At 42.5% G+C, this 21,930-nt stretch overlaps 1 protein-coding gene across 1 annotated transcript in view; it reads left to right on the top strand.

Annotated features, from left to right (window-relative positions):
- Positions 1-11,765: 11,765 nt before the first annotated feature.
- REEP3 (receptor accessory protein 3) overlaps positions 11,766-21,930 on the top strand; it is a 44,245-nt gene continuing 34,080 nt past the window's right edge. The window contains exon 1 of the mRNA XM_075025489.1: positions 11,766-11,853. Within this exon, the coding sequence (XP_074881590.1) occupies positions 11,822-11,853 (32 nt within the window). The 5' untranslated portion in view covers positions 11,766-11,821. The remainder of the gene's footprint in view (positions 11,854-21,930) is intronic.

The following is a 21,930-nucleotide window of genomic DNA, read 5'->3' as shown; positions in this document are numbered from 1 at the left end:
GCACAGGATATAAACAAATAATGTTACTGATTCCATGCTGTTCAAGCAACAGGGCTTTTTTATTTTTCCTGGCACTGTTATCCCAATTAATACTACCACAAATTTTCTACTGAGCCAGTAACTTCTTTGATTAATTTACTGTTCTCATTAGGAGTGTTCCAGGGTCTGTCTGTCACATTTGTTCAGGCTGTACTCAAAATTGGTCCTGGAAAGGGAATTGATTTAAGTCTGTCCTTACTGCAAGAACTGTAATGAAACATTACATCTTATAATGACAATCTGAAAAGGCCCAGACCTACATAAGCAGAGAGACAAGAAATGACTTGCTCATCTTCTTGGACTTAAGAGCAGGAGATTGTGTTTAGTTGTTGCTGTGTCATTTAATTGAATGAAGAGATTGTCTCGGAGTCACAGACTAGCTGATATTGGAAGAGACCTCTGGAGACTGTCTAGTCTGACCCCCTGCTCAGAGCAGGGCTGCCTACAACAGCCTGCTCAGGGCCATGTCCAGTCAAGTTTTGAGTATCTCCAAGGCTGGAGACTTCACAGTCTCTCTGGGCAACCTGTTCCGGTGTTCAACATCACTGTGGAAAAAGTCTTTTCTTAAGTTTACATGGGATTTCCTGTATTTCAGTTTGTGCTTGTTGCCTCTTGTCCTTTTGCTGGGCACCATGCAGAAAAGGCTGGGTCCTTCTTTACTCTGTCTTCAAAAAAATCTTCCAGCAGCCACTCTTATTTGTATTAATAATACCCTGATTATTACCAAGTCTATATATATATTCATTACTGATTTTGTGGTGCCAAAGGCACCCAGTTCTCTGTCTGGATCCACCTCCCAGAGTTTTCTTCCTTGGGCTCCCATCCCAGCAGTGTTACCTGCTCATTACATCTGCATCCTTGCTGCTGCTCAGGTTGTGTCTTGTGCTCCCATGGTGCTCATGACCCTAGATCAGAGAAGGTAGAAGCATAAATTGGCTCTCCTCATCTAGTTTTCTGAAGTTTAGCCAGCAGATAACTTTCTTCAGCAAATCAGCTCTGTGGATGCAAGCACAGACTAGCTGCTCTAGTGTACAAACCAGGGAGTTATCTCTCTCCCTGAGGTGAGTTGTAACTACAAGTAAAGGTCTAAAACTTAGAAAAGTACATGCTCTGTAGCTGAAGCATCACTGACAGTAAACATGATTGAATTAGGAAAAACATTCTTGGAAAGAAGGATTAGCAGAGAAAGATGTGCTCAGTCATCAGTAGTTGCAGGTATCTGCACTGCTGCTGTCCCCAGCATAACTGATGCTCAGTCACACTTTGTATCATTATTTTCCTGTTGCATATGACTTCTGGACCTGAAGTTTCTATTAATTCTAAGAGATCAGTCTCTTCAAATTTTTATCCATGCAGGGACTTATCTGGTCCTGTCCCATACTATTTTGTAGGATGATATGCAGGAATCCTAAGGAGCAATCTGCTTTAGGATGTGAAGACTTGTAATATTCAAAAATGCTCTAAATGCAACACCTGCTAAAGAAATTTTAGTAAGGTGTGTGCAGGTGGTTGCATGCAGAGGACACTGCACTGAATGCAGACTGCACAGATCTGTAGCAGACCTACCTCCTTTCAGTGAGTGCTCTGAAGGTGGGCTTGCTCTCACTATCAAGTCCTAAATCCAAGAACCTAATGGCTGCCAGAGGGAGTACTGTGCTACCCTTTCTATATTTAGATACTGATCATGCTTTAAGAGTAATATGCCAAAATACTTGTTAGCTCTAACATTAGAAGTAACTTAAGGGGGGCAAAGAATAGTAATTGAAGATAAACTTTCATATCTCAGTCCTCTATTTTTCCCCTCACTGTCATGTTTTCTCTTTTAATCAAAATGCTGTTTCCAGAAAACTTTGCTCTAGTATTACTGAGTTGCAGCAGTACCTATATGGGAATAGTCATTATTTGACCACATCTAAAGAAAGATGACCCCAAATTATAAAACATTGTGTTGCAATCGTAATGGCAATGAGAGAATACAGTGTGCAGAAACTTCCCCAGCACAAGTTGGTCTGTATCTAGAAGCGCTACATGCAACCTGGACTTCAGAAAAGGCCAGCAAGTCATTTCTGCTGGCTTTGTAATCCCAGTGACGTTATTTACCTGAAACAGACTTTAGGTGACTGCACAGAACTTTATTTGAGATGACTCAGAAAGGTCATGGTGCAAGGCGGGTGGTGAGCCAGCCTGCGTGCCTGCATGGATGTCCTGGACTGGGGAGTGATCTTCCCTTTACAGGAAGAGGCCTCAAATGGCTTTTATTAAACCTGTAATTTGGGACTCTCATATGCCCAAATGTAATGCAAATCTGCTGTCTTTCTCGTTTGAAATTACTGACAACATAAGGATGAAATGGAAGTTCAAGGAAATAGTTATAAACACTACCTCAGAGCCTCATGCTGACTCCAAGTTACTTATGTCTTAGCCTGCTTTGAACCCTCTAAGTTATGTCCCAGCAGTTTAACACTTGTGTTTCATGTTAAGTGAACTTTTTTTTATACAAAAAAGGGGTCTGAAATCACATGTTTGGTGTAACTGCTAATCCAGTTGAAGACTGGAGTCATTGATACAAGAGATTGTAGGAGTGGTTATTGCTGTAATGCAACTCACCCACAGGGAAAAAAAGTAAAGGAAGATACTAATGTCTTCCAGCATTTGCATTAGCTATGCCAAGGATGATGGAACTTGGGCACTTCATTTGTATCTTAGAACCCAGTGGGTCAACCATGTAAACTTTACAGCCACTCAAAACCATAAAGGTGGCTTCATGCTTTTTAATTCAGCTGATCAACACGCTTAATTGTTAAGCATCCATAATTTGTGGAGTTAGTGGTCTTAAGTACTTCAGAGATCAGCTGCTGAGGTTCCTGAGTTTTGGGTTGCACTCTGGGTTTGTTGGTTTTTTTCTTGTGTGTCATGCATCTTGTTGGATTGTTTTTCAAAATGTGGGAGAGAGGATGAAAAAAGAGCATGCAGAACTGTATCCATACAGGAATATGGTGGGAAAGGAAGCTATAACAAATCAGCTCCTGATTCCCATCTTTGACTTGTTGGACAATGCCTTTCACTGTCAATTTTTGATGGCTAACAGTTCTTTCTAGCAAATTCTGGGAGACCAGGGGTATGCAAAAAAGGGTAAACCTCTGTGGGAAGAAGTTTTGATTTGTCTAGACAGAACTTCCTTTGCATAATATAGATAATTGTTCCCTAGCCTCCTGCAGACTACCAGCTCAGAGCAGCTACAGCTGCAGTGTATTTATGCCTGTTAAACCAGAAGTTCTGCCTGTTGTTTTTCCTGCCTTCATCACTTTCCAGTGCTATAGTCCAGCTGTGTTATACCAGGACATTAAGTATTCAGCATCCAGAATGTCTAGACAGGCTGAAAGACTGTCTGTGCTCTATTTTTCAGAGTCAACTTTCCTAAGAACCAAAAGGCTATTTGGAAAGAGAAGGTGGCAGGGTTCCTAGTAAGAGATGCATCTTCAGGCTGCCTTCTGAAGTGAGTATGGAGTAACATGCTCTGGTAGGGATTTTTAGCAGTGCACAGAATTCCTGTGCAAGCCTCCTCCTGCTCCCCAGAGAGGCTTTGAGCCTTTGACAATTATTGCTAATATCTTAAACAGCTTGCACTTGTATTCTGAGGATCCAAGACTACATAGAAACATACCCTGTTAGCTGGTAATGTCCTGTTTAAGTGACAGAGGAAAGGACTAAAGGGTGACTTCCTTGCCACAGAAGATGGGGAAGATCTTTTTGAGGCAGAAACAAATGGTTTCCATTTAAAGGATGGGACCTGTGGACCAACAGAGATATTTTGCTGTGCATATCTGCTAGTTTTAGCAATGCTAAACAAGCAAGCAAATGAAAAAGCCAAACTTTTTTTCCGTATAATTTTCTGTATAACCTTTGTCATATTTTTCACTGCTGGCCTTAGTCACTCTCTATATAGGAAGAAGCAAGTACTTGTATCCTGCAGGGTGGAAATGAACATTGCCTCTAGAAGCTTTGTAAACAGAAAGTTAGATACAATACAAGGGCTGATGATCCTGTTGCTGTTAATCTACCTGCACACTCTGTATGATTGTGCTATATATCATAGAAGCCTTAAGCTTTGATTTCAGACCCCAGGACAAGCCTGTGAGGCTTTGTCAGAGGTGGAGGGGAAGGGAGGGTAGTCAGCCTGCATGGCATCGGCTGCTGAATCCTTGTGCTGTGTCCAGGAGTGAGGACACAAGGGTGCTCCTATCCAGGCCATGCCTTTGGGGTCCATTCCAGCTCCCCCTTCCCTGGGTGGCTGAAGATTCCTGGGGAGCCTTGTGCTAACCCTCTTAACTTCCAGCTAGGGAGAACAGTACCCTTGTGTAAGTGCTTAATAACCCATGCTCTTTAAAGCAAAGTAAATTTTGCTGTATTAATGAAAGGTGAGCCCTCCTAGAACAGAGAATATCAACAAAGCCTTCAGACTGGTAGCCAGGGTATTGAGAAGCAGCACGTGTGAAAGATGCCTGGATCAAAGAGGACAAACAACTGAACGTGAGTACCCTATATGACAGAGCAGCTAAAAAGATAACATTTTGTTACCACTATTAATGAGAATAAGAAGGAGGTAGCAGATTTATTATCTTATGCCATTCAAAGTCACATAGAGTTAACAGAAATCCAGTTACAATGTTCACTATATGAAAGTGCTGGGAAAATATGGGGTTTGAGCTAGAAATTTACCATAAAGCATTTAGGGACTAGGAAAAAATAAGTTATTTAAAGAAGCTTGCAGTTTAATTTGTCAAGAGATTGAAAGGTGACTTAAGCATGCATAAATCCTTGTGGAGAGATAATGAGTATGAAAGAGCTCTTTAATCTATTACTTAGAGCATAGCAAGAACCAATGGCTGGAAACTAAAGGCAAATTCAAATTTTAAAACCATGTGCTTAGTTTCCTATAGGGGAAAACAATTTACTGATGAAAACTTTAAAAAAAAAAAAATCAATGTTCTGATGCCTTCAAATCAATATCCTTTGCTGGCAGCACTGCTTCTAGAAGACAAAGGTTATCTGACACAACACGTAAATGGACAATTTCTGTGTCTTGGGTTTAAGTCAGATGAAATGATTTGATACTCCCAGTTTTAAAATCTATAAAAAGAGACCTTTTCACCAATTCAGGGGAGAATGCAGAGAGAGGACAATTCTTGAGAGAAAAGGAACCCAAGCAATGAAGAGGCAGAAAGCATTGCTCCAAGAAAAAAAAAAAAAATCAGGATATTGTAAAATAAAACAGCTTCCTTAAATGCATTTGTTGGTCAGCAGTTTTGACTAGACCTGTCTTAGGATGAATGAGGAAGGCATAGTGAAATCTGTTGGCTGAACACTAACTTTTGGTTCTACTTAGGAATTGCTATCCTGGCTCATAGCAGTGGTCCCCCTGAGTAGCTCTCCCACCTAATCATGCTGTGCTGCTCTGTAAGGGTGGGAGAGGGAGAGAAGGAATGGGAAAACTGATAGCTCACTGTCCTTTGCAAGCAACCTTTTGACTTGCTGGATAATGTATGATGTAGTCTTTCAGCTCTTGGTACTGATTAGGCTCCTCTAGAGCTGGGGGGGGGGGGGGAGCTCTGCATTTGAGTAGAGTGTTGGAAGTAATAAAGGGAATCTCAGGGTTTAGAAAATGTGCCATAAGGCATTGGGGTTGCTTCTTCAAGGGAAGATGTAATAGCTTAAGTACTGGTTTCAGTTTTTGAAGTTGCTGCAAAAGGAAATTAACATTTTCCTTCCACGCTTGGGGAAACAGGATAGAAACTCCTGAATACGCCTTGACTCAGCTTAATTTTGATACATGGAAAAGCTTCCCAGTAAGATAATGAAGGACTAGTAAAAATAGCTAAGAAAAGGTGAGTAATCCTTGTTGAAAGGCTTCAGGAACAGGTAGGACAAGATATCTGTCCAAATGACATGGGGTGATCCTGGTTTTGTTATGAAGCAAATAAACTTGGGGTCCTTTCTGGTTCTAACATTTATTTTTTTTTCTACCTCTCTTGGGCTGATGGCCATGGGCTGGTGCACTGTTTAGCTGGAGGCTATGACTTTCTGCAAATGGATATTGTGCTGAACAAGGTTCTAAATGTTGCCAAAGAATGTACATCTCCTCTTCATTTTAAGTAAAATCTATCAACCAGTTCAAAAGGCAAACATTGTTCCCTGATAAAATGCAGCTGGTGTGCATATGAGCTTAGTCAGCAGACTATAAAATAGCACAAGCTTTCCATAGTGATCAGAAACATCAAAAGCAGAAAGTGTGTCTAAAAAAAAAAATCTCCAACAGATTGCTATAATTATTAAATGTGATGCATCACAAGTAGTGATGGAATATAGCTGAGATGATATTACCCAGACAGGAAGAAATAATATGGCTTTGGTTTGTGTCTCTGTATACAGATTTCAAAACCCAGAGAGAGGGTGGATCATCGGATACCAGAGTATGTGTAGCCCATCATTTAAAGTGGGTTTGCTCTCATGAGAGAGACATGTATTTACTGTAATATTCAGCTGCAGCTGTTGAACAATTTAACAGCTTTAATGCCACTCTAGTTGGGAACAGGGGGAAAATAAACTATACAAACCTGTCCAGTGGACTGCCCTACTGAGATGCACTGATGTATAACCCTGGTGTGTGGTTACACTTATGACAGAGTAATGTTTGCAGGTCCATGTGCAATACATGTCAAAAACCTTCCTGCCTATAACTTATCAATACAGAAGTAGGGGAGTGACAGGTATGGCACTGCTACTTTGTGAAAGTCTTTCAGGTACTCTTGATGATCTGGAAATCAGCTCCTCTGTTGCCTCTGCTTGTCCTTGTGGGGCTGCATCTCATATGCTTTCAACTCCAAATGGAAGCAATAAGGTAGGATGGACATATGACTGCTGCCAGGAGAACAAGTCTCAGATGGAGCTGTTCTGAACTTTCCCCTTCCTTTTGAGATCACATTTCCCTTCAGAAAAAAATTCTAAAGGGTGCTCTTATGTTTCTGCTAAGAAGCAAGGAATTGGAGGCATTTAACTCATTGCAACCAGTCTTTAAAAACTGATAAAACCAATCAACAGTTGCATGATAAGCCTTTTCACAGCATGGTGAAGTAAAAAAAAAAAGTAAGCAGAGTAGCCTTTTAAATTTGTACTTTTAGTTAGATTAATTGGATTCGGTCTAAACTGCCTGGTTCTATTCTATTATGCTGCAGTCAAAACAGGCTAGTGCTGGAGTGCTGAAAATGGTTTGGCTTTATATTGACAGAGCTGTTCTGGATTTCTTTCAGTGCTCCATCTTGGCCTTACCTGCTTTTCCTGACCTATAACTCACTGAATTAGCAGTGCTAGACCTCATTCTTTTGTAGTCTTGGGGGAAACAAAAAAAACCTCTGGGTCTGTTCTTGCATTTGTTAACTTCTCTGCTTGCAAAGATTTCCCTCTACTATGCAGTTCAGTCATCCTACAACCCCAGCTAGATGCCTTTTTTTAACTCCAAATTCTGTATTGCTTAAAATTCAGTACTGACTGAAATTGTCAGGGCCCAAATAGTCAGGAAACTGAATTCAAGAAACACCCCCCCCCCTCCCCGCCCCCCCCCCTCCCCCCCCAACCATGAATTTAACATCATGTTCCGGTTGTTGTTTGAGTTCTCAGGCTTCATGTTTGCAGCTGTATCTGCTAACAGGAGGTGAAGAAATTATTCAAAACCTAAGGATTTTACTTATTAATATAGAAGCAAGAGCTTTAAAAGAAATGTTAGACTGTGTGTAAAAAACCAAACTGTGAGAACAACAGGGGTTAAACCTACCAGATTAAAAAAAAAAGGCAGAAACACCCATTTTAAACTTTTTTCTTTTCTTTTTTTCATTAATTTGGATGCTTCACATTCCTAATTTGGAATATTAATAAATTAACAAACATGTTTCTGAAAAAAATAAACTTATGGCCTCTTGGTATGCTGTCTGCCTCTGTGTTGGAAAAAAAGGAAAAAAATCACTTAAGACACAGCTGTGTTAAACACCAGCTGGCTTTGCCATGTTTCTCAGTGAGATGCTGCACTGGGAGGCTGGAACACACATGTGAGCAAGAAGTGGCATGTCCAGAATTTTGCGCTTCAGCTGCTTTGATTTCATAAAATGTCCCCAGTATTGCCCAATGATCACTGTCAGATGAAATTCTATTCAGGCAGTGGGACTGCTGGGCTGTTTGTCAAGTGATGGGAGTGTACCTTTGCTGTCACTTCATGCATAGGAAAGATACATGAAGAGTTAAATATTTGAAGGTAGCATAAACCATAAATTTCAACCATATTCATTAATAATCAGTTATGGGAATTGCACCAACTTGGAGTATTCCAAGAAATAGTCATCTTTACCCATTCTGTATTCTGTTGTTTCAACAAATAAACTGGCATCATCTGTTCCATATTCTGGCTCCAAAATTACAAACATCTCTGTTATGGTTCAGTAACTGAAAGAATTCTGTAATTTTTTTGAATTTCAAATTGTTCTGTATTTGAGGCTTATGTAGAATATATTCATTTAAAACAGCAAAGCTAAGAAAAACTCAGCACCATGATTAACATACATGCATTTTTGGGGAGCTGTGTGAAAGTGGTGCTGTCTTTGGGGAGCTCATCCTCCTAGTACAGGGGACCAAATCCCATAAATCCCACAGTCAGTATCAAAAGCTCTGTCAGAAACTAGCTAGCATCTTCAAAAATGTTCAAATGCTGTTTTCAGAGCTGCAAAGTACAAAAAATGTTTCTTTACCTGTAAAGGAGGTGAAAGTTCAACATTAATGTTTGTATATATACATGGTGTTTTATCAAAGAAGTTCAAAGAAAATTGAGGGCAGGTAACCTTTGCAAGTGATTACACTGTTAAAACTATTTAAAGCAACTTTTAACTATATCAAGTGGCTTGGGGGGGGGGGGCTTAAAAATATCCTATAATGAGATAGCTGGAAGTCTCTTCCTTTCATAAAAATAGACAGACATATGAGTAAGATATCCCAGGTTTGAATAAGTACATGGCATGGTTTTAATTGCTACACTGCTCCCTGTGTTTCTGCTGTGCAGGAGCATGAATTATTATTCTCTGTGAACTAGAATACAGGGAAGTCCTTGTGGCATCCTTGTGCCTGTCTGCTGGGGGCACAGAAAACACCACCCAGCTTCTTGCACTGAACTAAGTCTCAAAATGTTCTATGAAATAAAGCGTAACCTTCTTAGCAAGATAAATTATTCTTAGGAGCCATCTGCCTTTACCTTTTAAAAATGCCTCTTTAAATGTAAATTTAGCTTTCCACCAGAGACAGTATTGCCATGGCAACAAACACAAGAAAAATAAATGTCTTTATACAAAATAGTGTTTTTTCTCTTAAACATACTCCACATAAAATATGAAGCTATGGAATTAATGTATACACTATCTCAGGCAGTAAAAAAAAGTATCAGTCTTTTCCTCGAATGGTTCTCTGAGATAGTATCAAACACACGGTTGCTTGCAGTGAAGAAATCTATTGTATTCTTATTTAATATGCTATTAACCAGAGCTCTCATCTTGCTCTAGATGGACTGGAATGCTACAAACTTCAGCAGAGTGTTATGCAGGCAGCAGGATCTGCCTGGGAGTTTACACAACTGGAGTCTAAAACGTAATCTCTCCCAAGTAATTTATATTACGAATGCTTTCCTGTGCAAGTTTGCTTTGTACAGTCTACCACTGGAGACGTTTGTTATTCAAGGGGCATACAAGTAGGGGTTCAGATTTCTCCTTTCTTTGAATGCAACGAAGAATGCATTCAGGTTAGGCCTGTTTTGAAAATAAGATTGATGAGTGGTGTCCTTTGAATTGCCCACAAAGAAATTCCTCTCTACCTCTTTCTGCATTGGTTACCCCCTACAGAGGTCAAGGTAAGGAGAGACCCAAGATGCCCAATATCATTATTTTCAAGACCCAAATCCCTGCATGGTAAAAATAAAGCTTATATTACTGCACACCTTCCCATTTCAAGCTTCAAATTTCACAGCATACAACTATAGCAATGGTTTTCAAACATCGTCATTGTTGAAATGTTCCATGTTTGTTTTTTACATGTTTGTTCCATTCACCTTCTTCTTTCTTTCCCAAGTCACTTTTAGCCTTTTGACTACACATGTTGTGTTTGAAGGGTGCAGAGGAGTGAAGATTCCTGTGGCTGGGTTTTACTGGTTTGAGGAGGTGAGGAATTCTGGCGCCTGCCTGTGGGACAGAAACTACGCTGCACTCATCTCGCACCTCTCATCTGAATAAGACAATAGCTTACAAAGATTAAGCCATTTCTTCTCACTGTATGGCAGGCAGGAAAACTATGTATTATCCTCACTTAAAGATGTGTTGAAGAACTAATTTCTGCTACGGACTGTGATGCTGACCTTGGCGTGTCATTCACTGTGTCAGCAAGGATGGTGCTGAAAACGGAAACCTCTTCTTTCTCTACCTTAACTGCCAAGTGGCATGTTCAGTAGCATCGGCATCTGTCGCTTCAGCTATCCCTCTGTTGCATTTGTTGGTATCAGAAGAGTAAAGTTGAATGTTTCCAGTGATGGCATGGGCAGAACTTTCTACAGCCTCCTCTCCTGAGAAAAGATGAAGCAGTCTGTTTCAGCAAAATGTCCTTTTACGTGTACAAACAGTTCTGCATGAAGTGTAAAGCTGGTATGCAGAGATGGATTGCAATGGCTTAGCTAAGGTATGGGGGAGTAGTCAGCTTCTGCATGTCTTGACCTGCCAGACCATGAGCTTGCCAAGAGTATCTGGACTGGGTCACATTGTGGACCGTCCCGCCTTAGGCAGCAGCCGACAGCAAGGTGTCTAGCGAAGGAACAAAGGTAACAGGGCGCACAGGCACTAATCCTTCCCTCCCGGTCGGTCACCTGAAGTTTTGGGTCAACTGCACCTAGCAGTCTGCATGGCCCAGGTAAGGACGTGTCCTTAGACAGCCTTTGGGACCGAGTGCTTGTAAACAAGTATGGAGGACAAGCGCCTTCCCGCAGCACCTTAGACGGGTGGTGGAACCCCGCGGGAGTCAGCTCTGCTCCGAGGGGACAGCTTTAGCCCGTGAGAGCCAGCTAAAATACTGTGGCCTTACCTAACCCCTCTGGCAGGCACAAGCGGCTTGGCACGCTCTCTCCCACTGCGGGCCAGCAAAGGGCAGCGTTAGGCGACTCGGATGTGCGAAAGGAATGTTTTGACGCATCCTACGGGAACGCAAGGAATCGGCGACGGCAAGGGGCGAGCATCCCAGCCCGCCCTTCTCGCTAGAGTTGGTCACGGTGCTTGGAAGGGAAGAGACGAGCAGAGGAGAAAGGGTGCCTTGCTGCGTTCCTAATTAAGTAGACCCGTCCCTGTCTCCTTCGTGCACCGGCCCGACGGGTGCTGGGCAAAGGCCACCTTCGTGGGTCAGTCTGACAACAGAGGGCCCTGCGGCAGGACGGCGGCGGCGGCCGAACCCCACCGCGCAGGCTGAGCTGAGAGAAGAGGCGGCCTAGCAGCTCCTCCCAGCGCCCACCGGCCCCGGGCCCGCCCGCCCCGTCAGGGGAAACAACCGCCCCCGCCCCCTCCCGCCGCCGGGCAGGGACCCGCCCCGCGCTCCCGCTGCGCCCGGGCCCGCGCCTCCGCCAGCGCGCATGCGCCCAGCCGCCGAGCCAATGGGGTGGGCGGGGGCGGGGCCGCGGCCATTCGGGCCCGGTTGGTGGAGGGGACGCGCTGCCGCCGTGATGGTCTCCTGGATGATTTCGCGGGCCGTCGTGTGAGTGCCGGGCCGGGCCGGGCCGGCGGAACGGGCAGCACCGGCCCTCAGTGGGGCGGGGAGCGGCTCGTCGCTTGGGGGCGTGGGTGGGCCCGGGGCTTCCCCCGGCGGGGCTGGGAGGCGGTGCCCCTCTCCCTCCCCCCCATTCCCCTCTCCCTCCCCCCTTTCCCCTCAGCTGCGCGGCCGCTGAGCCGCCGTTGGGCCGCGGGCGGCAGGGCGGGTGGCCTGGCCGCTACGGCACGGCACGGCCTGGTCTCGCCGCTCCCGGCGCAGGTGGGGCGGGGGGGCGGTTTCCTCCGGTGTGGCGGGGGCCTGTTGGGTTGCCGGGGCGGGTGTCTGGGCCGAAGTGCCGCTGTGCTCCCTCAACCGACGGCTTAGAAGTGCTGCGTTAATAATGCAAGCCACTCTGCTTTTAGAAATTTAATTAGTTCCGAGTGCTGCCCCCCCCTCCCTTGCCGTTGAAAGGAGCGAGGTAGCGGGAGCTACGGTTCTCCCCCAGAAGTGACACTTGTCTGGCAGCTGTTGAGCTGCCTGGTGCCTCAGAGGGTCGTTGTGCTTCCAGAAGCGCCCACAAAAACATCACCGGGTGAGGACAGGTTATCTCTCCTGGTCACACTGTGTGCTTCCTGCTGTAAGTGCGTGTTTTCCTAAGGCTGTGTAAAGCCAAGAAGCTCAGGCCTCTGGTGCCTGTCACACATAAATTGTAAGCGTTGCTTGTAAACTGATCCAAATTAACCTATAAAATCTGTTTGGTAACTGTTCTCCTTTTTAATTTGTGGCAGAGCTGAAAGGGCTAGGAGAACGCTTGGGAGTGTGAAATGGGGTCTGTGGTGAGTATAGGTTGTCAGCTGATGAAGAGATGGACTGGCAGTGTTACCGTGTACTGGTCTTTCTAAAGTTGAGGTTCTGGCAACCAAAGAGGCAAACTTTCTTAGGTGAAAAGTATCATCTTATGTGTTGTCCAAGTTCTATTTGAGTAAACTCTAGTGCAACCTCTGGTCTTTTTCTTAGGCATTGTACTGTTCCTTCCTGAAACTGATGGGTTATTTTGCTCATTTGAATAATATTCCCTAATAAATGTTGAGTAGTATTTGAACAACTGAGTCTTCTTTGTGCTCCTTGCTGAGTAGGTCTGTGACTGTGGGGGCCCCAGTGCTTATTGGGTTGCTTGATCTGAGATTTGCTGTGTGAGACTTTTTGCCAGGCAGATGAAGTGAATCTGCTCACAAAGCAGTCCAACAAACATCTGAATTAGTGCAAAGTATGTAGCAGGAGTGTATGACCCAAAGCAGGGCATAATAGGATTTTCCTGTTTTGTTGGTGACAAACATTCCCCTTAAGCTGTCTAGTGTAATTTCATCTGAAAACCTTATTTGTTGTCAGGAAGCCTTCTCATCTGCTGCCTATGTTTTCCTGCTGCAATCTAGTTGCCTAGATAAGTAGCAGTCCTTCTCCCTCTCCCTGCCCTCCCTGAGACTTGTTGGGTAATTGAAACTTGCAAAGTAGAGCATCGTGTTCCAGGATTGGCAAAGGATGACGTTGGTTTGGAAGAGAGAGCCTGTGGGAAGAACTGCTGTTCATGCACTTTGTTAATGTGGTCTTCCCATGGGCAATACACAGCACTAGAGGCAAGAGGCATATGCTTACTTTCTGTATATCAGATGTGGCTGCTGAGCCTGTTTCTACTTTGTTATGTAGAAACAGAACCAGAAAATTTTTATTTTAACAACAACTTAGACTGCATTGGTTGTAAGGGTAATATCAGCAATGCTGAGCACCTCAATTTCTAATGACCAGATTCTTGAGAAGTTAGTTGGTTTTTCCCTGAAATGCTAAGGTATTGTATTTGCATTGTGAGGGTTAAGTCCTCTATAGGCCTAACCAATAGCACAGATAATGAAGAGAATAGCTACTGCTATTCACAGACATACTGCAAGAGGCAATAAAGAACAATGTATTGTGCAGTTCTGTGTAGTTTGGTTTTCTGATTGCTGTTGGTCACTCATTTGTGTGCCCTAATTATTTTTGCTGGGAAGGGTGTCCTTAATATTATTTATAAATCCTCTCTGCCTTGTGTCCTTGGTTCCTAGCTGTGGGACTTAACCAGTTTGCCAATATTCAGCTTTCCAGGAAGGCGGAAGTGTTCAGTGAGAACTGGGACATCTTTGAGACTACTGTTTAACTTTGCTTTATAGAGCAAAATTCACATGAAAAAGGAAGGTGGGGAGTAGCACAGAAGTAGATGTGGTGTGACATAAGAGGTATTAATTTCAGTGGTCTTGAGATTGTCCTCCTCATCCTCTTTTCTCAGTGTCCATTATGCTATCTTCCTCTATTTGATCTGTTTTCCTTCCTGGTCTCTTTCCAGACTTACCTGTTCCAGTGGCTTTGTTTCTCTGACTTGTGTGTCATGAGTTCAGAAGGCATATACTACCTTTTCCTTAAACGCCATAAGAAAGATGGAAATATTTTTAACCACTACATAGCTGCTAAGACCTGAGGTTCTCTCTTACTTAAGTAGTGTTTTAATTTTGGTGCAGTGACTTTCTGTTGTGTATGAGAGCTATGGATATCCTACGCTGTCTGTAGCAAGTCCAAGAAGCCCTGCTGTCATGTGTGGGCAGCCATCAGGAATACCTGTTGTCTTGACTGGTGATTGGAAGAAGCAGCAGTTGTTGTGGCTGCAGCAGAATTCTCCTCTCCTGACTGACCTACTATTTTTCCGGGCCAAAAGATCACCAAAATATTAATTTGTAGGTGTGTCACAGTGGCCTCTGCTGACTTTAGACATGGAGGACTTGTTCGGATATGCATGTCCAAAGCAAACTGACTTCTAGTTCAGTTTGAGAGTCTGCAATTTGGGGTTAATCAACTCCACTTAAATAGTTTGGTTAAAGCTTTAAGGAACTAGGGAATGGAGCTAGTGCAGAATTAGAATTCTTAATTGCATGTGAATTGTTTCCAAGAGTCATGCACAGGAAACAGGGAGTGGTTCAAATTCACTGCTCCACATAATAATCTTTGGCAAAACTTCGTTTTAATGAAATCTTTTCCCTTTGCTCTATAAATGCTCTTATATGTAGGCATCTAAAATGTGAAATACCTTGTACTAATTGTATGTCTTCTCCTGTCAAGAAGCAGATGACTTGAAGTACATAATTAAAACATCTTTTCATTTTAAAGCTTTGTGTCTGTGGGGTGCTGCTGTAGTAAGTATAGGTCGTTATTAATTGTAAAACACACTGGCTATTGCAACAGTTTTCAGAACGATTACTGCAGGGTTTTTCCTTTTTTCACTTCCAAAACCAACAGGAAGATAGTAATTTCTTTCAGAGTCTCAGAAAACTTCTTGAAGTGGTACACTTTGTCAAGTTCTTAGTCTTTGATGGTGGAAATAGCTTTTAAATTTGTGGCTGCCCATTTCGTTAACTACTAATAGAGCCTGTGCCTGACTTTTAGTTGCTTTGATTGCTCATTCTTCTCATTTATAATGTCTGAGCAATTGTGTACACATCAGTTGCTGAGACAGTATTTAATAGTAAACACTCTGAGTACTTGTCAGTCACAGCCTGGTATGGATGAGATCAGACTATCCTCTTGTGCCAAGCAAAGATGTGAAGCATCCTAAGTACAAAGTAGATGGCCATTTTGTTCTTGCAATCTGTTAAAACAGACTGTTTGCTGTAATCTGTTAACTTTTTCCCCTCCTCACTTAAAAATGAAAGTTCCCCCATCTGTGTTGCTTTTTAACACTCTCCCTACCCTCATGTTTAAGTACGTACTTTGTTTTCAGTAAAATTGGTCAGCAGTCATGACTGTTGGAAGGGAGAGTTGTAGTGGTCCACAGGAGGGCATATTGTCTTGGGTACTAGTAGTTACTTCTCTGTCTGCTTGTACTTAAAATGACTGCCTTCCCCACCCCCATTTTAGAGCCTTGCAAGGAGCAAAAGATGTACAAGTAAAAGATTCAACAAGTGTTCCTTGGTTCCGATATTAGATTATAATTGTAACTACATTAAGCTGGACAAAGACTGGGGCATACAGGAGGTGACCTGAAGGTAGATAGCATTAGTCTCTTTCAGCTTTTGCTACTTTACAGATTGGAGCTGTTTCTTTCATGTCCAAGGCATTCTCTTACTCTACTTTTAATGCTTCTGGTGTTGTTTTTCGACATTTCCAGACATCCCGCTGCCCCTGGAACTACTAGACATTTGAGAATGGGTGGCTGAAGCCATAGCTTCTGTATTGATTGGATTGTTGTCAGGAATATCTGGCTTAGTGTGGTGGTCATGTTTTATGTAACTGGGTATGCTTTGTTTGTAAACCTGGATTGTGTCTTCCTCTTGGAATACAAATTCTCAATTACAAGCAATAACTACAAAAATATTTACCCTTTTGTTTGCTAATCAACATGCTGTCAAACATGTCTTGAAACAACCATAATTCATGAGATGGAATTATGTAATGATACCACCACATGTTGTGTGGAAGGAATAGCTAGATACGGCCTAATCTTCAAGGCGGAAGGGCCATTTGTGGGAGAGCTGCTTGGACTGTTTGTAGCCTGGCAGGATGGTTCCAGCTGAAGTATTGTATTGGGTTTGTGTGGTGGGGTTTTGGTAGTGGGGGAAGGGGCTGCAGGGGTGGCTCCTGTGAGAAGCTGCTCAAAGCTTCCCCAGCTCCAAGTTGGACCCACGGCTGGCCCAGGCCGAGCCCATCAGCGTTGGTGGTAGTGCCTCTGGGAGAGCAGATTTAAGAGGGGAAACCTGCAGTGAGTAGGGGGATTGGAATATGAGAGGAAGCCCTGTGCAGATACTGAGGTCAATGAAGAAGGACGGGGAGGAGATGTGCCAGAGGAGGGGCTGCCCCCGCAGCCCGTGGTGAGATGGCAGGCTGTCCTCCTGCAGCCCATGGGGGGGACTGGGGGAGCAGATGCCCACCTGCAGCCCGGGGAGAGAGGAGCCCACGCTGGAGCAGGGGGATGCCCCCGAAAATGGCCGTGACTCCATGGGAAAGCCTGCGCTGGAGCAGTCTGTGAGTGAAGGACTGCAGCCTGCAGAAAGGACCTGTGCTGGAGCAGTTTGTGAAGAACTACAGCCTGTGGGAAGGACCAACACTGGAGAAGTTTGTGGAGAACTATGTCCTGTGGGAGGGACCCCACACTGAAGCAAGGGAAGAGTGTGAGAAGTCCTTCCCCTGAGGAGGAAGGAGCAAGCAGCCTTTTGGTGCTTTGTTGCCGGCTGGGCTTAAACCACGACAGATATGAAGGATGTTGAGTGCTCTTGGATGCTGAATGCCTTCTGGTGCCTCCAGCTTAAAGGCCTGTAAATTGCTGCTGCACCTGTGGGGAAGAAGGAGTCGCTATCATGGTGTGAGTGACTGAGATGGAGAGATGTGCTGAAATGTCTGTCTCGCCACAGAACAGCAAAGATTCAGTCGTCATGTATCAGTTACCCTTGGCACTTCGTGCTATGCTTAAACAGATCTTGCTGGCCTGTTGCTGGGAGGGGCCATCCCGCCCTTCACCCTCTCCTCATTCTCTGCTTTCCACAGGGTCCAAAAGTTGTGTGGCCACAGGGGGAGTCCGGTTGTGTTGTCAACCTAAATGAAAATTAGCATGCTTGAAAGAGGTTAATCTTTTTTTTAGTTGCAGAAAACTGCACCAGCTCATGCTGCTGTAGTTGCTAGGTAAGCGCCATGGTGAGAATGAAAAGTTGCAGGACAAAACCGGCATTGTTTTTGACATCACATATTACCAGACTTGTTAAAGGGTACTCTGAAGCTACATTCTTCACTTGCACATTGCTGCTTATTCTTTCCTGTAGTGAAACTAGTTCCAGTAATAATGGTGCAGCTGTTCTAATCGAAGAAGGTGTCAGATTTTTTTAAAGGGTCTTAAATTTTATAGGTTGAAATCTGTAAGCATATGTAAGGATTAGGGGTTAAGTGTATTGTCTTGTCTGTGTGAAAGTTTAAAATCATTTACATAATTGAACAATGAAATCATCAGAGCACTTCTCTCCAATAGCTTGGCTTCTCAGGCAATCCTAATATGTGCAGCAAAAAGTATCTGCTCGGTAAACTTGACTTGCAATACCTATTCTCTAAGTTAGTGCACTGCAAAATGAGTAGCTCTGACAGTTTGTTAGAAATGTGTCCCCACTGCCTGCCTGGCACACCTTTCCTTAAATCAATGTTTGCTACGCAGTCTAGCTGCTCTTTTTCCTGTGTTTGTGGGATTGTATAGATGCAGAGCATGCGTGGTCAGTGTTCACAGCCTATGGCAGGCGGGTGGACTAAAGCTTGCTCAAACAGATGGAGCACAACTAGAGGCATACTGTGGAGTCTGACATTCTTACTTAATGATCTTGGCATGTACTCTGTTACAAATTGTGCTGAAATCCACATCTGTGTCCTATGTGTTGTAGATAAAGAAATACCAAGAACTGCATGGTCTGGCACAAAAGGACATTTCTAATTAAAACAAACAAGCTCCACTCTTGCATGTTCCACAAACCAATATCTGTTTCTACTGAGTGTATTTTAGGCTCTTGAGCATTTCTGCAACCTTGATGGAATGGCTTGTCTTTCCTGGTTATTTTGTATGTAGAGCCAACTCCTGATAAGCTCATATAAGGCTGAGGAAGATCCCAAGCCAAATTCTGATATTTAAAAAAATCTGCTTTTGAAGTTTTGGAATTTTAAAACCTATACTATTATCTGAAAGTATTAGGTTTTTAGAGAAGAAAATACTACAGCTGAAAACAATATGATCTCTCGGTTGTGAATCTTTGAAATTTTAAAGACCTGCCAAAGTAGATTGTAACAATTTACCACTGGACAAATGAGATGACCTGTGGAGAGTCTAGGTAGGAAAGGTTATTGCAGGGTTTTTGCTGACCAGTCTGACTTTAAACATGACTGGCCTTGGTGGCACTGAATAACCAATCTGGTGAGATGCTTTCAGGCGTAGGGGGAAATAAAACACTCCATAGTGGCTAACTCTGAATTGAGCCTTTTTCAGCCATCACGGTTACTTTCCAGTTCAGTTTATCACTGACAAAATAATAGGGAGTTAATTTCTTTTCTGTTGTGTTTTATAGCTAGTCTGCAAGCATCAACTTAGAAGTAGGTTTAACTAGATGAATGTTTTCCCTATGTTTATCATCTTTGAAATATTGCTCACATATCCTGAAGACATTTGGAACATGCATTTGAAAACTACGTGCAATTTCCTTCAAAAACCTTTAACCCAGCATTTAAATGCAAGGATTCACAAAGCAGAATTTTTCCTGAAGTGAGAAGTCTGACATAATTCTTTAGTTTTTCCTGCTAATAAAGCTGTTGGAACTTGAAGTGCTTGAAGGGGAAAATCAGAAAACAGTTTGTGCTTGTGCCTTCCTGCCACTGTGTCTGCTGATGTTATCCTCCCTCCCCATTTTGTAACTTGTTGATCAAAACCATGGAAAGGAGAGTGAGGAAAATGGTCACTAGCGTAGAGATAACTTGATTAGTTTTGATAGTATAGTAACATTAACTTAAACTGTAATGTTAAAAAAGTTAATTCTTTGGCTTTGTCTTCTTATTCACTTTTGTCTGCTAATTTTTTTCCCCAGACTAGGACTTTGTTCTAGAACACATGGTTTCCCTTATGTCTAAAAGCATGTCTAGTGTTACTCTGTTGAAGTGTATTTACTATTAGACTGTTTTAGAAGCCAGAGAAGAAGCTGACCTATTCACATTTTTCAGCAGCGAACAGCTTAAAGTTTATTTGGAAGACAATACATCCACAGAAACATGTAATACATGTTTTAAATGACTGCTTTGGCAGTCATTAGTTTGCCAGAGATGCAATATAAGCAGTGTTGGTTTTATTATTCTACATATAGAACTTTGAGTGGTAGTTTTTCTTGAATAAAAGTTAACCTTGAATGCTTTAGATAAAATGGAATTTACATTTGTGTAAAGGGGATGATGTGAAACAGGCAAATTACCTTTCATTTGCATTTGGCAGATGACATTTCTGAAAAGGTGTACTTACGTTCCCTCTGTATCTTCTGGTTTCCTAGACTGTTTACGTATTACCAATCAAGCGTATTCATGTTAACAGAATTCTTCTCTCAAAAATGAGCCTTTGGTTAATTAGCATAGTGTGCATTATCTTTTTTTTAAGAACAAAACCTACCCCTCAAACTACTTTATTAATGCATGAGTCTCTAAAGAAAAAACAATAAATGACTGGGGTTCAGAAGGGAGGAAATGAAGGTATGTTTTAGCATGGTATTTTTGACATTAAGGTTAAGTTACTAATACAACTACATGAATAAGTTTGGTAGAGAGTCTGCATGCTGGCAGTTCTTGGCTTGGTGTCTAACAGTGTATTCACGGAGTTCTCTAAGTACCAGTTATAATTGAGGAAACGTATACTTTGGAATGACAAGACCAGATGTTATCTCAACAGTATCTGCCAAATACAAATTTCATAGAAGAAGCCTTTTCCTGTGTACAATGGGGAAGTTGGTTTTTGAGTGTTCTAAGAGGCTTCAGAAATGCTTTTCTGGGTCATAAGATTAACAGAATTGTTTGGAAATCAGGGACCTTAAGACAAAAATTGAGATGTAAATAACTTCTGATGATCAAAAGCAAAAAACCCAGCTGTCTGGGGACGAGAAGACAGTCTAATATTTACCTCAAGTGTTGGTGTTATGTGGTTGCAATTTTTTCTTTGCTCAAATTCTTATCTTTTTGTAGCATTTTCTGGGGAGAGGCAGGACCTTGAGGCTGGTCTGTGACAACACCCTTAGGTTCTAGGATCTGTAATGATTGAGGAGGAACCTTCTGGCCCTTTGGGTTATGAGCTTCACTTTTCTCTCTAAAACCAGCCAGCCAGATTAATATTCTCCACAGTGTGGCCTGTAGCAGTGTTGGACACTTTTTTTAATTTCAAAGAAATGCAACCCATATGATGAATGTATGGTTACATGCAGTGTGGTTTGTCTTTCACTTACAAATGGCTCAAAAATAAAATGTGGTTTTTCTTGGAACAAGCATAAGCCATTCTTAGTTGAAACTACTCCTATTTTAAATGTTAGTTTCCTATAGCCCGTTATTCTGATGTCGATGGTGTTCCAAAAATGTTGAGGGAAGATCCTGTCTCAGAGCAGCAAGCAATGGCATGATTGTGGATTTTAACGTCTCCAAAGTCTCTAGTAGACCAATGTAAGGTGAAGAAGCAAAGTTGTCAAGGTAAGAATCCAAATGGAAATCCATTTTTTGTTAACTGTATGGCCTTTTGAGGTATTAGAGGGAATGAGTCTAGTCTGTAAGTGATGGCTGAGGCCAGGATGGGGAAACTCCAGTGCAGTGGCTAGCTTTAAAGCCACTTTCCAAAGCTGAAGGAAGCTTTGGATTCCAAAAATGGTTGAGAATGAGCACGGCTTTATAGTCTTAACTTGAGAGAATATAAACTGTTTTTCCTCTAATATTGAAAATAGATTACTGAACTTCCATAGTTCATGTTGGATACGTCAGGTCACTTTTTCCTTATGCAACTGCTGAAACAATAGAGAAAATATGCTTGAACACTTTAATACAAATAATTTCTCCCTATCTGATGCAGGTGAGATTTGGATGTCTATATTGTGCAGTTATGCACGGGCTTCCCATCATTACTTCCATAGCTTGATTGAAGGTAATATAACTTAGGGTAAATATGCCCAAGTTAGTGCTAACAAAGGAAAAGCCAGCCTTGGATTCTTTCAGGTAACTAAGAATTTCTTTTTCTCATCATTGAAAGAGCCACTAAAAATACTGAGTTATCTTGCTTTGGGACTTAGATACATTAATGGGTGAGGCTACTTTAAACATTAAGTACAGTTGCTGTAATGAGAATGTATTTTGGGGGGGGTATTCTGGAGATGTGATGTTCATGTATTTTTGACAGCATTTGTTTTAGTTTGTTTCTATCAGCTGCAGAACTTTTGTCACTTAGTGTTGCTGTTCTTCAGCTATGCTATCTTACTGCTTCTGTTCCAATTTTGTACTGGATAAAAGATCATCTTCATATGCGAATCTGGT

The sequence above is a fragment of the Buteo buteo genome, chromosome 4 (assembly GCF_964188355.1).
Source record: "Buteo buteo chromosome 4, bButBut1.hap1.1, whole genome shotgun sequence".
NCBI classification, from domain to species: Eukaryota; Metazoa; Chordata; class Aves; order Accipitriformes; family Accipitridae; genus Buteo; species Buteo buteo.
This window is presented reverse-complemented; position numbering and strand designations above follow the sequence as displayed.